The 15,507-nt window shown below is 33.1% G+C and overlaps 2 protein-coding genes across 15 annotated transcripts in view; one reads left to right on the top strand and one right to left on the bottom strand.

The window, feature by feature from the left end:
- The first annotated feature begins 23 nt into the window (after positions 1 to 23).
- Positions 24 to 2,445, top strand: Vps20 (vacuolar protein sorting 20). The gene is made up of 3 exons (XM_088224011.1): positions 24 to 242; positions 345 to 648; positions 1,793 to 2,445. Exons 2-3 carry the CDS (start codon positions 346 to 348, stop codon positions 2,123 to 2,125), a joined length of 636 nt encoding a protein of 211 aa, XP_088080137.1. The 5' UTR covers positions 24 to 242; position 345; the 3' UTR covers positions 2,126 to 2,445.
- Positions 2,446 to 4,394: 1,949 nt separating this feature from the next.
- Positions 4,395 to 15,507, bottom strand: part of LOC148283085 (uncharacterized) — a 37,230-nt gene continuing 26,117 nt past the window's right edge. For 6 of the 14 annotated variants that reach the window (XM_088223996.1, XM_088223998.1, XM_088224002.1 and 3 more), the window contains 10 exons: positions 13,598 to 13,681; positions 13,171 to 13,254; positions 12,488 to 12,571; positions 12,137 to 12,220; positions 11,587 to 11,670; positions 10,890 to 10,973; positions 10,104 to 10,271; positions 9,610 to 9,770; positions 7,786 to 8,018; positions 4,395 to 6,841 (listed from right to left, as the gene is read on the bottom strand). In XM_088223996.1, coding sequence (XP_088080122.1) covers positions 6,743 to 6,841; positions 7,786 to 8,018; positions 9,610 to 9,770; positions 10,104 to 10,271; positions 10,890 to 10,973; positions 11,587 to 11,670; positions 12,137 to 12,220; positions 12,488 to 12,571; positions 13,171 to 13,254; positions 13,598 to 13,681 — 1,165 coding nt within the window. In that variant the 3' untranslated portion in view covers positions 4,395 to 6,742. Of the gene's footprint in view, positions 6,842 to 7,785; positions 8,019 to 9,609; positions 9,771 to 10,103; positions 10,272 to 10,889; positions 10,974 to 11,586; positions 11,671 to 11,993; positions 12,221 to 12,487; positions 12,572 to 13,170; positions 13,255 to 13,597; positions 13,682 to 15,507 lie in introns of those variants that run through there. The other 8 variants (XM_088223999.1, XM_088224010.1, XM_088224000.1 and 5 more) reach the window with 7 other exon arrangements.

Here is a 15,507-nt window from a genome sequence, read left to right as displayed (position 1 = left end):
ATTCACGTTGTCTATGTTTCAGTAGAACGTCAAATTCTATGGTAAAGTTCTGTCAACTTTGTGTTTTTTTATCAATTATTTTGACTGTGACGTCCTGTGACACTGCATTTTGATTTTCAATCAATATAATCGTAAAAATAACGTCGTCATTAGTAAATATTGAAATAAAGTATTTTCATATTACAAATTAAAGACTAAAGTCTGATTTGATGCATATATTTTTTTATACGTTATTTTTTAAAGTATGTTTATTTCGTTATCTTTCTGTCAACGTAATGAAATTTTTATTTACCTTTAATTTGAATTATTTCCGATATATTACTGTGTAATTTGTTATTTTTCAGAATGGGGGCGTTATTCGGAAAACACAAAAAGCCTGTTAGTAGAATTACAGAACAAGATAAAGCCGTTCTGCAGCTTAAACAACAGCGAGACAAACTAAAAATATATCAAAAACGTATTGAGTTGACACTCGAGAAAGACAGATTGTTAGCTCGAAAATTGTTGGCTGATGGAAAAAAAGATCGGGCAAAATTATTGCTTCGTAAAAAACTATACCAAGAAAAATTGTTAAACAGTACTGACTCGCAACTGGAAAACTTAGAAAAACTAGTGCATGATATAGAATTTGCTCAAATAGAAATAGAGGTTTGTTTTTAAATATTTTACTAATTAGTCGTAATAACAGTGTCTTTTTTATTTTATTTTTTGATAATAAGGGATGTCTGATACTACAGATGCAAAATTAAAACGATATTTAATTTTAAAACATTCTAATAACCGTTCTTTTTTTTGGTGGAAGTTCTTTGTATTTTCAACAAGTTGTAAATATCTCACTGTAAGAAAATGGGATTCACATTGTGTCGATTGGGGTTCAAACCTCTGATTCGTGAGTCCAGCCCACAACCTGGTTTGTTTAATTAGTCTTATTTCCAAAGAAAGAACTGTTTTAGCCTTAATTTTAAGTTTATATATTTTTTTATATGAATGCGAATGAACATCTTATGGTTCCTTCTCGGTGTCATGTAAGGTTTTGCCGCAACTGATATTTGTTTACTTTCGAAGGCCTGTGCAAAATCTATAAGGGTTACAGAATATCTAAAACTATCACTGGATATACCGTTTTGTCGACTACGTTACAACGCTGCGCGTGATAGTCTAAATTTGGGCTTGGGTAGCCATTCGTACTAATGATTTCGATTAATTAATGTTATTTGTAGCGTAATTTTCTCTTTCATTTTAACTTTCTTTCTGACAAACAAAACAAAAGAATCTCTCAATAACGAAAGTAAAGTATATAATTTCGCATTTACAAAATAAAGATCCGACGAGAGTATCACTGTATTTTTTATCCTCAAATTCATATAAAAAACATTGAATAGGTATAAAATTTGTCATTGCAATAGTTAAAAAATTTAATTTTGATTTTTTTTCAAACTTCGTATTCCCAATATCATCGAGTATGAAGATGTCTGTTATTGGAAATAGACGACTCAGTTATCTGAAAACATTGAATTATTTAAAACAAACATTTCTTAATTTTTTTTATGGAAATAAAAGATGAGCGATTCTTGTTTCCACAAATTTGGAATAACCAAGAACACAGTAAAAGTTTTTATTAAAAAATGCTATTAGTATATGATAATTAGAATATGTACATTCAAACTAAAAAAAATGCACGTGTAACATAAATACTGATAATATCTTATCTTAAAAATATTTAAACGCATGAACTGATTTGACTGTGATTTTGTGTTTTTCTTTAAATTTTAAAACATTATTATAATTGTAGGTTCTTGATGGATTAAAAGTTGGAAACAGTGCGCTAAAGAAGGTGCATGCAGTTCTCGATATTAATGAAATAGAACAAATATTGGAAGAAACCAAGGAAGGAGTCGATAAACAAAGAGAAATAGATGAAATGTTGAGTGGAGCTCTTACAGATGAAGATGAAATGGCCGTTCAATCTGAACTCGATGAAATTATTCGCTCTACACAGAAGTTGCCCGATGTTCCTGAAGAGTTGTCTGAAGAAGATGAGTTAGAGGACCAGCTGCCCGATGTTCCCGGCGACCTCCCGAAGAAAGAAAAGGTCAAACCCGAAAGGGTCGCTTTGGAAGCGTGAATTCAAACCAGTCATAAAACATAAATATTCTGACCATGCTTGTGTTGCATCATACAGACATAATACCTTTCGAGAAATGTACACTTAATATTACCAAATGAGTACATAGACAATATGTACAGTCTGATCCAAAGTAGATGAAACTGACGGTGATATTACATCTCTATGAATTTCTGTTGTCATTGTGGTTTTGAAACCATTTGTGACGCTAATAGAAGTGCCAGTAAAGTTTGTACATATATTTTTTTTTACCTAAAATTATATATGATAACTATGTAAATGTTTAAGTCTATCTATTTTGAATACTATAACTGATTTAATGTTTTCTTTAATTTTTACATTCTGATCCCGATTAGAAAGCTGAATTATTCATACAATTTTGTCTGTAAAGAAAATTTATTCTGATTACAGTACTTATTTTTATAACATTTTGGTGACAAATGTGTGGCAAAAGTATGCACAGTAATAAAGATGTGTAGAAATGCAATATTCACCATTAATGCACAGTATTATTGACAAAATTAAGATAGTGAACTCCCTGGAAACAATCAATTTCCTCATTGAGAGAAATGTAAAACACAAATTAACCAAGTATGAATGTACTATAAACTGCTGGGTAAAAATGTTAATATTGTTTATTTTGTTTGTCGGCTTTACCTTAAGTAGGAACCCGAGCAGCATTTTTTTTTTTTACTATACTTTTTTTACATGGTGCAGTATGGAATGTATCCACTGTATAGTACATTTATTTTTTTATTTCCGTAAAGTTATCATTCTTTATTATTATTATGGATAACTTATATAGCACCATTTTCATAATATAATACCTCAAGGGCGCTTTACAAAGTGATTATAAAAAGATATAAATTTAATTTTAACTTTTTTAATTTGAGAAAAACAATGTACTTTGTACATGCGAAGGATTTATTCAAATGATTTCGAGAACAAGTGTGTTTTAAGTTTTTTCCGAAACATCACTTCACTTTCATAGTTTTGCCCCTCTGCTGGGAGAGCATTCCATGCCGTAGGGCCTGCGACCGCAAATGCGAGTTCGCCGTATTCAGTGCGCTGTTTGTGTAGCGGTATAACTTTTCCTTTCGACGTAGATGTAGCTGATCTAAGCGTAAGACGTCTGTCAGCAAGTTCACCTGGAAAGCAGAGTTCCCTTAGGTATTCTGGAGCAGAGTTGTGCAGTGACTTATACATAAGCCAAAAGAGTTTGTATTCTACCCTCTGTGGAAAACTTAGCTAGTGTAATTCCTGAAGTATCGGAGTGATATGACTGAACTTAGAGATTCCAAAAATAAGTCTCGCTGCGGCATTCAATACGGACTGGACTGTAGGGGAGTCATTTAATTCATTGGTAGACTTGCGTAGATACCATTACAATAATCGACTAGACACTACAAACGCATTTATTAATTGACGGGCGGCATCAGGTAAGTTTTTGTGTATGCATTTAATCTGTTTCATTCTTCCCCTTCCCTATTCCACAGTACCACCACTATACATATTATGCGTGTACATAAAAAGTAAAAAATAAATAAAACGAGGAAATCTTTAAATATTTATTTATTTATAAAAAAGGATGTCAATGGAATAAAGAATATTAATTTGATTGACTTATCAATCGCTTTGTGGATGACAGCCACAAAGCAAGTAAAAATTATAATAATTTACTTAAAAATAAATTACCAAATAGGTATGTAAATTTTTACTGAAATTATTAGTTAAATTAAAGTAGATTAAAAGGCCTAGATATAAACATAAATTAGATAAAGCATTGCTTTAGTTCTGTATTCAATCTTCAGATTAGAATTAGTCTCCCGTCAAGAGCAAACTCATATTGCTAAATGTTATGAATACTTGCAATAAATAATTTTCAATTTAATAACAGCCCCATTTTAATAGTGAATGCATAATGAACTTTTAAAGCAACAAAGAAATAAACGCTGCCATCAAAATAAACCTAATTTATTAAATATTATGTCGTCGAGATATTCAAGAACAATTTACAAATATTAATTTATTGTAAAACTCAAACAAAATCCAAACATTCAGAAATCGCCAGTGAAAACCTGATATAATGCATGAAGCATTTATGTAATTTTAAATGATTATCACTATGGATTGAATATCAGTAGCAGTGTTACAAGTACAAAATAGGCTATGCAAGTATTTTGCCACTGAAATCCAATCACCAAACTATTTCTACAAATCATACAAAATTTAAAATTATTGTACAACAATAAATAAATTAGTATAAATATTTTTCAATCACCCGTGATTCCTAGATACAAATCTTGCTAAAGAAATCACCCTCGGAACAATTTTCACATTAAAAATATCTTTATTTACAAAACGTATATGAAAATGGCATAGTTTAATTTAGTTAAAATCACATCAAGCGAAATACATTTGCAAGATTCTCTAAAGAAAAACTACATTTGTACCAACAATATGAAAAAGTGTTATCTGAAGTTATTTGAAATCTGAATTCACTTTGAAGACATAATTAATTTTTTATTTGAACTTTTTACTTGCTGCTCAATGCATTTTAAAAAAAAAATACTGCTATATTACTAATTTACAATTGTGGCCTGGTTAGTCAGGACAGCTCTGGATAAATCATGTGGCAAGAAACAGGAACATAAATGATTATGATTCAAATATCTTAAAACATACTTTTTGTGTTCAGTAAGAGTAAAGTCAATTTGAAATTGGGAGTTTCATCCCTAATTTTGCTACAAATAATATTAGTTTCCTGATCAACACTACTCAAAATATGACGCAATTATTACATATCACATTTTTAACCCACTTTTTATCTATTTGAGTTTTTAAAATAACAAATATCGGCAAACATATTTAATTATAAAGTGTTGTGATTTATTAAGGTTTGTGTTAATAAGTAATAAGTGAAAAATGTGATACGCGGGTTTCATCTTTAAAATTAAATTCATATTCAGTGGTGTAGTATCTTAAAAATATTTGTTTTGCAAAAAATGTTTGAATATAAACTGTTAAATAAAGAGATTAAAAAGACAAATAAACGTTGAATCATAACATCTAATTCTGTTGATAGCATCACTCTTTTTGAAATGAATATTAAAGAAAAAAGATACAAAAACTCTCCCGGGTCTTAATCTATAATATGAGTTGAGTAAAAAATAATAATTGTTATGGAGGTGGAAGAGAATAACTGGGATAAGATTTAAGTTAAATATTTGATTTTCTAAAAACCTACATAAATATACAATATAATCTTGATACTCGCCAGTTTCACAAATAATACAATTTGATCTTAATTTATTATACACCTATGGGTTTCTTTTTTTACATTACATAAATATACAAATGTATTTTTCTAACAATGACACTAGAAAAAATATCAACTCTTCGCTGAAGTGCTTGCGGTGTTTAGTACATAAAATAACATACTTTTATAGAATGTTCCATTGGAAGAAATTCACAAACAACTTATTATTAACACTTAACGAAACGTCACCTCTCGAGTACTTCATCTTCCGAGTGATAGTAAACACTCGGTAATTGGTCATTTAAATCCTTATAAATGCTGACTGTGATGTACAACACGCGTTATCTATTCCACTAAACTATATGGGGTAAGGTAACAACTTTATATACAACGGCTCGACTGAACAGAAACCCAGAGGACTGTAGAACACATTCCGGAAGGATCAGAGCGGTTCTACATTTGAAATGTGTTCTACTCTTTAGAGGTGAATCTTTTCCAATGAAAATAATCAAATTCCATTCTATTTGTTCCAATGCAGAAAATCTTGTAAGGAAATTTATAGTTACATTGACTAACTGAATAGTAATCTAATTGCGCCAACTTCACACCAAATGAGTGCATTTGAAAGAGCATGGAAACTTCGAAACAGATACATTTGACTGAAAATATACAAATAGGTGTGCGTATGACGTTCGGACAAATTGCTTTAATTTTACACTGAATGAATTAGTTTGAATGATTCATTTGATTATTTCCAACTCCTGACTGTAACCTAACTATACTTATTATGGCAACCATTATGGACAATATTCAACATTCACCAAACTCTTCTGTAGAACAAATGTTATCCAGTAACACCATCACTCCATGTCAATAATTTGTACCTTCACGGAAGCATAATTCTTTTACTAGTATTTATTTTGTCATTGCACCATTAATATCTGTAGTGACGCAATATAATTAATTGTACAGCGTTCATCTCTATAGCTCAGTCATCAAAAGCATAATATTTTCAATACATAAATGGTGTAACAGTTATTATTGGAGTAATGACAGTATTAGACATACAGGTAAGTTTCGATTGGTGTACCGAGCTAAAAAGAACCAGTATTTTTGTTTATTCGAAATTAGTTTACATAAGAGCTTTCACTTAGCGTGGTACAAAAATAAGAATGTAAAATTATATAATATCCTATACTTGATACAAGTCTTTAGCATTAATATGTGGAAACAATCTGTCGTGTACATATATCACCGATGATGGGTGCCGGCCTGGCCTAGTTACTACCCTAGGTTGGTTGGAGATCACGGAATCACAGGGGCCTGTGGTGTTCGCTAGGACTGGTGCAGGGAAGAGTTTAGTAGTTGACTACGACAGGGTGGTGAGGCATGGTAGTTTGTTGTCCCTGCTGTTGGTGATGGAGGACAGTGCGGTTTGTTCCAGCTTCGGTTATTACCTAAAATAAAATTTTCACTGTATTACAGCATTTTCATATAACATTAAATTTTAATGGACTTCAGTTGAAATTCTGTGGTGCCATAGTAAAATAAGTGATACCACATAAATAAAATTTCCCAACATTTAGGGGAAAAATCATTTTATTTATTTTATGCAAATTCAAATTTTTATTTAGTGTTTTTGAATTTAAATACATACATACATACAATTAGTTCAATGTGTTTTTTTAATTCAATAAATAAAACATATTATAATATTGATTGAAAAAATACAAAACATTTTTAATGAAATCGTTGAAAATAGGTAAAAAAAATTTCAAATGGGGAAAATCAGTGGTTTTTTTATTTGTTAATTGATTATTAAACTAAATCAAATTTAAAAATAAATAAATTATATATCGTATTATTAGCACTAGGATTTTTTAAAGTTTTGTATTTCTGAAATAACTCGGCGTGTAACTTCAGAGGTTCATTTCCGCTTAATCTCATTCAGTTCTTCCCGTTGGTCCAGAAGCGACAAGCAGACCGGAAATCTTCCATAGCTCTCAGATCATAGGTTGATTTATGTGAACCAGTGACATCATTCAAAGTAGTGCATTTTTATTGAAATGTTTTTTATTATTATCTCCGTACATTTTCAAGAAACTTTGCCCTACAATTTAATGCTCTAATTTTTACCCCGCCCAAAAAAAATTTTTGTATCCAATTTCCCGTAGGGCTGAAGTTCTTCATTATATATTTACACTATATAGTCCAGTACATCTATTTTATTTTGATGTATATCCATTTTTTCCAAACATTATTAATTTCCTCATTTTTGTTGCCCCTCGAAAAACGTAAAAGGGGGATTTTACCATAGTGTATATGAACATATTAAAGAGCTTCAAATGTAAATTGAAAAAAAAAAAACAAATATTATTTGAATCCTCACTGTCTCACTCACCTGTCCCGTCATGTGCATGAGAGGCGGGGGCTGCAGAGGCGCGGCGGGCGTCGCAGCGGGAGCGTCTCCCTCCACCACCAGCACCTGCACGGCCCCGGTGGGCAAGGCCCCCTCCGCCTCGTGCTTGCGCATGTGGCGCAGCATGTTGCCCTTCTCCACGAAGGTCTTGCCGCACTGCTCGCACGCGTGCGGCCGCTCACCCGTGTGCGAGCGCCGGTGCGAGACCAGGTGGCCTGCAGGGGGAACATTTATTAGTAAAAACAAAATTATTCAAAATAAAATACAATTGTTTTGAACTATTACTATGGCTTTACTAGTAAGGTCGTAGATTTTATCACTCGTAACGTCAAAGTAAGGTAGCCACATGTATGTGACAGTAATGTAAAAGTTAATTATTCAGGTTTACGGTTAGGTTATAAATTTACATTAAAAGCAAATAAAATGCATTCAAATGTAAAAATACAAAAAAAAAATTGAAAACAAAATCTTCATTGACTTAGATCTGACAACTGGTTTTTGAGTAACTTTTGGCATGTGAATTAAAAAATAACCTTACACGTAATTTTTTTTAACCAAATATACCGTTCAAAGAGTCTATACATATATAATTATGGGTGTTCAAACACGGGCAAAATGCTGAATGTTACCACAGTGTGTAAAGGTGGCCACTTAAATCGGTCAATGTCAGGTTATAAATCCTGTATATGTCTAGACTTCCATATTTCCTTCTCTAAAATGTTCTACATCTCTGTCCTAATTTGTTAATAACTACTGAGTTAAATTATATTCACACAAGCGGTTAAGTTATTTTAACAAACAGCAAGCATACATATATAGTATTTAAAATATATACATATATATATACATATACACATACATATACAAGATAAGCTGTAGAGAAAAAACTTGACACAATAGAAGAAAATTAAAGACAGTTTTGAAATCAGTATGCCCATTTAACTTTTTAAAAAGCAATCAAATTCAATAGAAATCTTGTAAAAAAATAATAATCTCCAGTGTAATTAATGTAAAATACTAGAATGTTTCTTTAAAACCACAAAGAAGCATTTTATTTCACTGACAAAACACGATTCAAAACATTTAACAACTCACTGACAAACAATTATGGCAGCTTATTAATGAAAAAAATAAGTTCCAGTGTTCCCAGTATCGAAAATACAACTCGCCATAATTCTCTCTTAACTAATATATTGTGTGGCTAAAGTGGAAACGATAAGTAACATAAAAGCGAAATTCTGGAGACAAATCTTTGAAACACAAAACAGAGAAAAAAAATTGTTTTATTATATTAGGTGTACAACTTTGCTTCCGTTCTTTTTTTCGAAATTTGAGGCTTTATTGTAAAAAACACTGTCGATACATTTATGATTCAAAGCATTGTCCATCACTGGTCGCTACTTTCTCCTATCTTTCGGGCAGCGTACGAATCCCGCGTTGAAAAAACTGGTCATCTTTTGAAGCGATCCATGAATTGATATTTTTTTTTACTTCTTCATAAGACCGGAAATGCTGGTCAGTCAGGCAGGGTGCCATTGAGCGAAACAAGTGATAGTCAGAGGAAGCAGTGTTTGGAGAATACGACGGGTGGGGTAGGACTTTTCTTTTCAATGTTTCCAAGTATGTCTTGACCACTTTCGCAATATGGGGCGAGCATTATCATGCTGCGAATTCACTTTAATGTCAATGACAGGTCATGAGCCTTGTAAATGCCTAGATTTCCACATAAAGATAGATATCGGGTTCAATGAAAAATGTAAATAGTAAATAGGAAGGTTTGAATTATGACCGAGTGTGTGTATTTACCTTTACATGTGAAGTCCTTGGGACAGAGATCACAGCGGAAGGGCCGGGCTGCCTGAGCACCCTTGTTGTGGGAGCGCTGGTGGAAGAGCAGGTTTCCTTTCAGGGGGAAGGTCTTCCCACACTCCTCGCAAGCAAATGGCCTGTCTCCAGTATGAGAACGGCTGCAACAATTTAATATGATGTAAGTATACATTAAAAAATATTTAAAAAAAAAAGATAAATAGGAGAAAGGCATACACCATAACCAGTGTTGTAGCATGGTTCATCAAGACCATTTTCTTTATTACTGGTCATTGCCAAATATAAATTATTTATAATATACATTAAAATATATTTTTTCAAATACGGTTTGAGCTTTTAGCGATTTTTCCTGCTATGATGAAGAGAAAATAGAAAAATCTGAAAATAGAAAGTACTGGAAGGGCGGGAATTTCAGCTATAGACCTTTATAGGGAGTTCTTTATATTTTCTTATTCAGTCTGTGAATCACTGACCTCATATGAGCGATAAGGTGTTCTTTCCTCGTGAAGGGTTTGGTGCACACATTACAGCAGTGGGGAGTATCTCCCGTGTGCTGACGCAGGTGGTTGGTGAGGTGTTCCTTGCGGGTGAATGTCTTCTGGCAGAACTCACAGCGGTGCGGTGACTCTCCCGTATGGATCCTGAACACACAAAACACATTAGTCGCAGCATAGACCAGTATTACCCGTAAATGGGAAGGGATTGATTCTGTTTCTTCATACTTACACATTTTTTTATAAATTCGTAGCAAACAATAAAGAAAAAGAATAATATATATATTTTTTTTTTAAATATTGTGAAAAAACAATTTTTCATGGCGAGCATTTCATCATGAAACATATGTATGTATTTCCTCAGAGACCTGTAAATAAATTATAAATTTATACAAAAAAGAAAGGAGCTATACACAAGTTTAGAGGGCAAATTGTCTGCTTTATGGTAAACCAAGGTGGGTGTGTGAGACTATATGAGGGGTCTCACCTGATGTAATTAGCAAGATGCTCGCTCCTTCCTAAAGAGTCCCGATACAATGTTCTTTATTGATAACAACAGCCACAGTTAAGGATGCAGAACAGCACAACACATTATTCACAGTGATTAGATAATAGTGCTGCGTTATGGTAACATGGGTTCAAATAAGAAAGAGATCAGAATACACTCATAAAACAAGTTCGGCCGATTAATGCAGCAGTATGGAATGGTTTCAGTAAATTGTAATTGTTAATGTTCATACCCGCCAGGCAAAAGCGGGATCTCACCTGATATGATTATTGAGGTGTTCCTTCCGGCTGAACGATTTGGAGCAGTAGGAACAGCTGTAGGGGGTCTCTCCTGTATGTTTCCTATTGATAACAATTGATTATATTACTGAATATGTTTTTTTTCTCCGAGCGAAATAACTGCTAGTGATATGAAAATCTGATAAGCTTTTTTTTGCTACTTAAATTACATCCATTCTCTATTCTCAATTCGAGGCTAGGAATGTGCGCAAGTTTGGGAACAAGATTCTGCATTGATTGTGTGATAATGCTACATTAAAGGGAATATGTTGGCAGATGCAGCAAGACAAAATGAATGATAAAAGTCCATGCAAAATGTAAATATATTATATGTACGCGATAGATCCGCACAATTTGGGTTAGCTTAATGGAGATCTGACAATAGGCAGTTGTTATTGAAGCATGCTGAAAATAATGTCAGATTCAAAAACGATAATGTGAAACAGATGAGCATGTGGCGATTGTGATGAAATGGAATTATATGAATAACAGTTGACCCCAGATTAACCATGGGAACAGTGAGTGAGTAATCTGAATGGTATAGTTGGCATTTGTATTTTCCACTTGCAGTGTGTTGTGGTGGAGTGTAAGTTTGGTTTGGTGCATGTTGGGTAATGAAGAGTCAACTGGGTGGTGCGGTGCTTCAGCAGAAAAGATGAAATGGGTAATAATTCACCTGATGTGGTTGGTGAGATGTTCCTTTCTTCCAAAGGACTTGGTGCAAAAGGTACAGCTGTACGGAGTCTCACCCGTGTGTTTCCTTTGCCATAAATTATTCTCATTAGGTATTTATACTTTCAAAAGAGTATTTTGCCCTTCCCGTGTTAGTAAAACCCAAAACCCTTTAACTCATTCATTAATGTTAGATATTGTACTACCTTCGCTACTCATCTTAATATTATTCATTAAGCGCATTCGGGAATATAAAATAATTATTCAACGAACAATCAACATAATTTATAAAGGATGAGATAAATATTTGAAAGCGGATTGTAAAATAGTGAAATAAATTTACTTCCTTACAATATCAATACGTATATTACATTAATAACCTATATATGTAAATGTATTTTGAGACTGAAACTTTTAACCATGAATGATTTTAAGATTAAGGCGACAAAGAAATGAACAGAGAAAAAGCATTTCTTAACAAGAAAGGGACAGTCACTAAGAATGTAGAATAATGCGGGGAGAGCGGATTGACAAGCTTGGAATAGTTCTCTCACCTGACGTGATTGGTCAGGTGCTCTTTTCTGCTGAAGGACTTAGGACAGTACGTGCAGCTGAACGGGGTCTCTCCCGTATGTTTCCTAGTACCCAACACACCGTTTCATTAACTCCGGTTCATTACCCAATCATTTCACTTAATACCGTGCTCCTCTTCACAATCATTTCCACAATATTGTAACTATGCAATCCGCAATGGATAAAACTGAGGACATACGGGTCGTAACTAGGTGATGTTTATGAACAGGGACATGGTATTTGTACTTTTTGGACATATTTCACGGGACTTATTTGATTATATTTAATTACTGCTTATTTAATATATTTCTTTAGAATGGTGCTGTCCTCACCTGATGTGAATGTTCAAGTGTTCCTTCCTTCCAAAAGACTTAGTGCAGTACGTGCAGCTGTACGGAGTCTCTCCAGTATGTTTCCTTGTTGATAAATACCATCAATATTAACTCTTATTGTATTATATACTACCGTACAACTTGTATTTGGGATATTATACTGAGATACTGGCTGAAATAATCTTATCCATTCCAAACGCCTCCCTAGGTTCTTATATAAGCTACCGATCTCTTAGAATGGAGGTGAACAAGCTGAGACGGTGCAACGGTAATTATTCAAGTCAGAGATCAGTTAAAAATTAAGCAAATTTTGGGTTTGATATATCTCTAACAAGCAAACTTGACACACAGTTTGGATTTGGAAATATTTATGTGATCCACAAGGGAGATAACAAGCAAATTAAAAGGAACTTTTTATTACATTTTAATGATATATGCAAAGACAGTCTTTGGTTAGCATTATTATAAGAGTTAGTGTAGGTACGCCGCCATCATTCGCTGATAACAAAAGCCACATGGAAAATTCTAAATACACAGGAAGAGCAATATAAACTATGGCAACCGATCAAATTAGTAAGCGATATTGTTAGCGCACGGATGTATCGCGGCGAAGGAGTATTAAAGAGATAATGGACTTAACCAAAGACTGCTTCTAGAAGGATATGAAAAGAGAAACATCTCACCTGATATGGTTAGTCATATGCTCTTTCCTGCTGAATGATTTGGGGCAGTACGTACACGCAAAGGGGGTCTCTCCCGTGTGTTTCCTAACCAAGGTAAATACCACACTTTAGCCATGCTCAACACCATACAACACAAGTTCTCGCTAACTGTACCACAAGCGTCACCCGAGCGCGCTCAGTATCACATACAGCTGAAGCAATGATCAGCTAGAGTTAATAGGAGACTCATTCCAGGTTTTATAATTATTTAAGGTAAAAGTGAATCAAAAGTTGTTTTGAAAAATAATCGTGACGTAGGAAATTAAAAAAAATCAATGCGATATTCAAATGATTGTAATTTTAATCAGGTCTAGTAGGAAAATGTTAATTTTTATAAAGACAAAGGCTAGATAACTGTGAAGGAGAGTAGCAAGTTGGGCGTATTCACCTGACGTGGTTAGTAAGATGTTCCTTCCTGCTGAAAGCCTTGGAACAATAGCTGCACGTGTACGGAGTCTCACCAGTGTGAATCCTTTACCACAAAAGTTTAAAATTTAGCTTTATTCCGTGTGAAATAACTTTGTCTAATAATGGACCCTATATAAATATAATATATTGACGTAACGGATATCAATCATGTGGCAATAACGTATATGGGTTTACTTGTCTTAGCTTGGATGGTATTCTTTCTACAGTTATGTTTACAAGCCATGAATTATATGAAAGACTATGCCAAACTTGTTCACTTACCAGATTTTCGCATAGACGCTTACTTCTCCACACTTGAAATCAATAATCTTATTCAACCAATTTTAATATTATCTTTCTACAGTTTCTCAACAAAATTATGAATTTGAGTAAGATTATTGTTCAGTATAAAGTGAGATAAAATGATTTTTTGAGTGTTTGAAAATAAAAATGGATGGATCAGAGGTAACTAAGATTCTATAGAAATAAAATATTCATCACCTTTTCTGTGGGTAGTGTAGAATGGCGTAGTTCACTGGATGGCGCTGCTAACTAAACTCCAAGTCGGTGAGCCACGAGGCTCACCAAATACCGGGGAGACATGACATGATCGGGGTGAACAATCGGTACCATAAAGTGTATAGCAGACAATTTACCCTCAATAGCACAAGTGATTCATATACATATTGACACATCTGATATCATACGCTTTGACAATATAATATACACTTATTGGAATACATTTGATACATACAATGAAGGTAAAGGGAACAAAAAAGGAAATAATAATAATATAATCACCAATATAAAAAATAACACACTGTTTTCTAATATTTCAATGACCATAATATGCACATAAACATAATACAAGATAAATATATAGACAGTTTCATGGATATAAATCACATTGATCCAAACTGCACGGTCAAGTTAATGACACGAAAAAAACTAAATATATTAGCAGGTAAAATATCTATTGAATAAAAGCGGAATTACTAAACGATGTAGAAAAAAAATAGCAACAAAACAATGATCTGACTGCAGATAACTGTTTCTAAGATTTTAGATAATACTCAGAATTTGCCTTCAATAATAAATGTAGTTGTATCTGCAAATATTTACAACTTATTGACTTAGCAGGGCAGAATAGGCCAAGTACATACTATGCTTTCCATATTCCAATGAACAAATTCAAACTTCAGCATTGGCAAGTTACATACAGCATATAGAAAAATCACGTTTGATTATTGTGATCCTAAGATAATTTGAATCAAACCCAGAACCTCCGTGAATGATGCCAATATCTTAGCCACTACACTACAGGAGATGTTCAATTTCAATAATATTTCTTGTAATTAATTGGTTCGATTGGCTAACAATGAAGTCAAAATAGCAAAAGATAATAATATGATGTTTGAAGTTCTGCACTAAATAAAAATAGCGCTATTCCCAACTTGATACAAAAGGGCAAACTTGCCGGTAAAATTAAAGTGGTTGGACTTGATAAGAGAACCCCTCACTACTACACACACAGTATATTATAGAACATGAAGAAAAATATAGAAATCATAGTACTGCACTTCCCTAGTTGCCTTCTGAAATTAATTAATTATTATTACGCGGGCCTACCTAGAGTGAAGCAGAAAAAACCAATATCATATCAATTGGTAACTACAAATTTTTGAAAACTGAGATGTCTTCATAAATGGCATTCAATAATCTTTATTTAAAAGGTAATTAAAAATATTTAATATCTTAAAAATACAAAAACAAATATTTTATAATATTCAGTTTGCAGTTTTACTTGAATCATTGATTTGGGATGAGCTTTCGTTAACTTGAAAAGTGCAATATTTCACAACTAGTAAAATGTAATTACCAACGTGTGCC

The sequence above is a fragment of the Micrasema longulum genome, unplaced genomic scaffold, assembly GCF_059751315.1.
Source record: "Micrasema longulum isolate JH-2025_06_02 unplaced genomic scaffold, ASM5975131v1 h1tg000261l, whole genome shotgun sequence".
NCBI classification, from domain to species: Eukaryota; Metazoa; Arthropoda; class Insecta; order Trichoptera; family Brachycentridae; genus Micrasema; species Micrasema longulum.
This window is presented reverse-complemented; position numbering and strand designations above follow the sequence as displayed.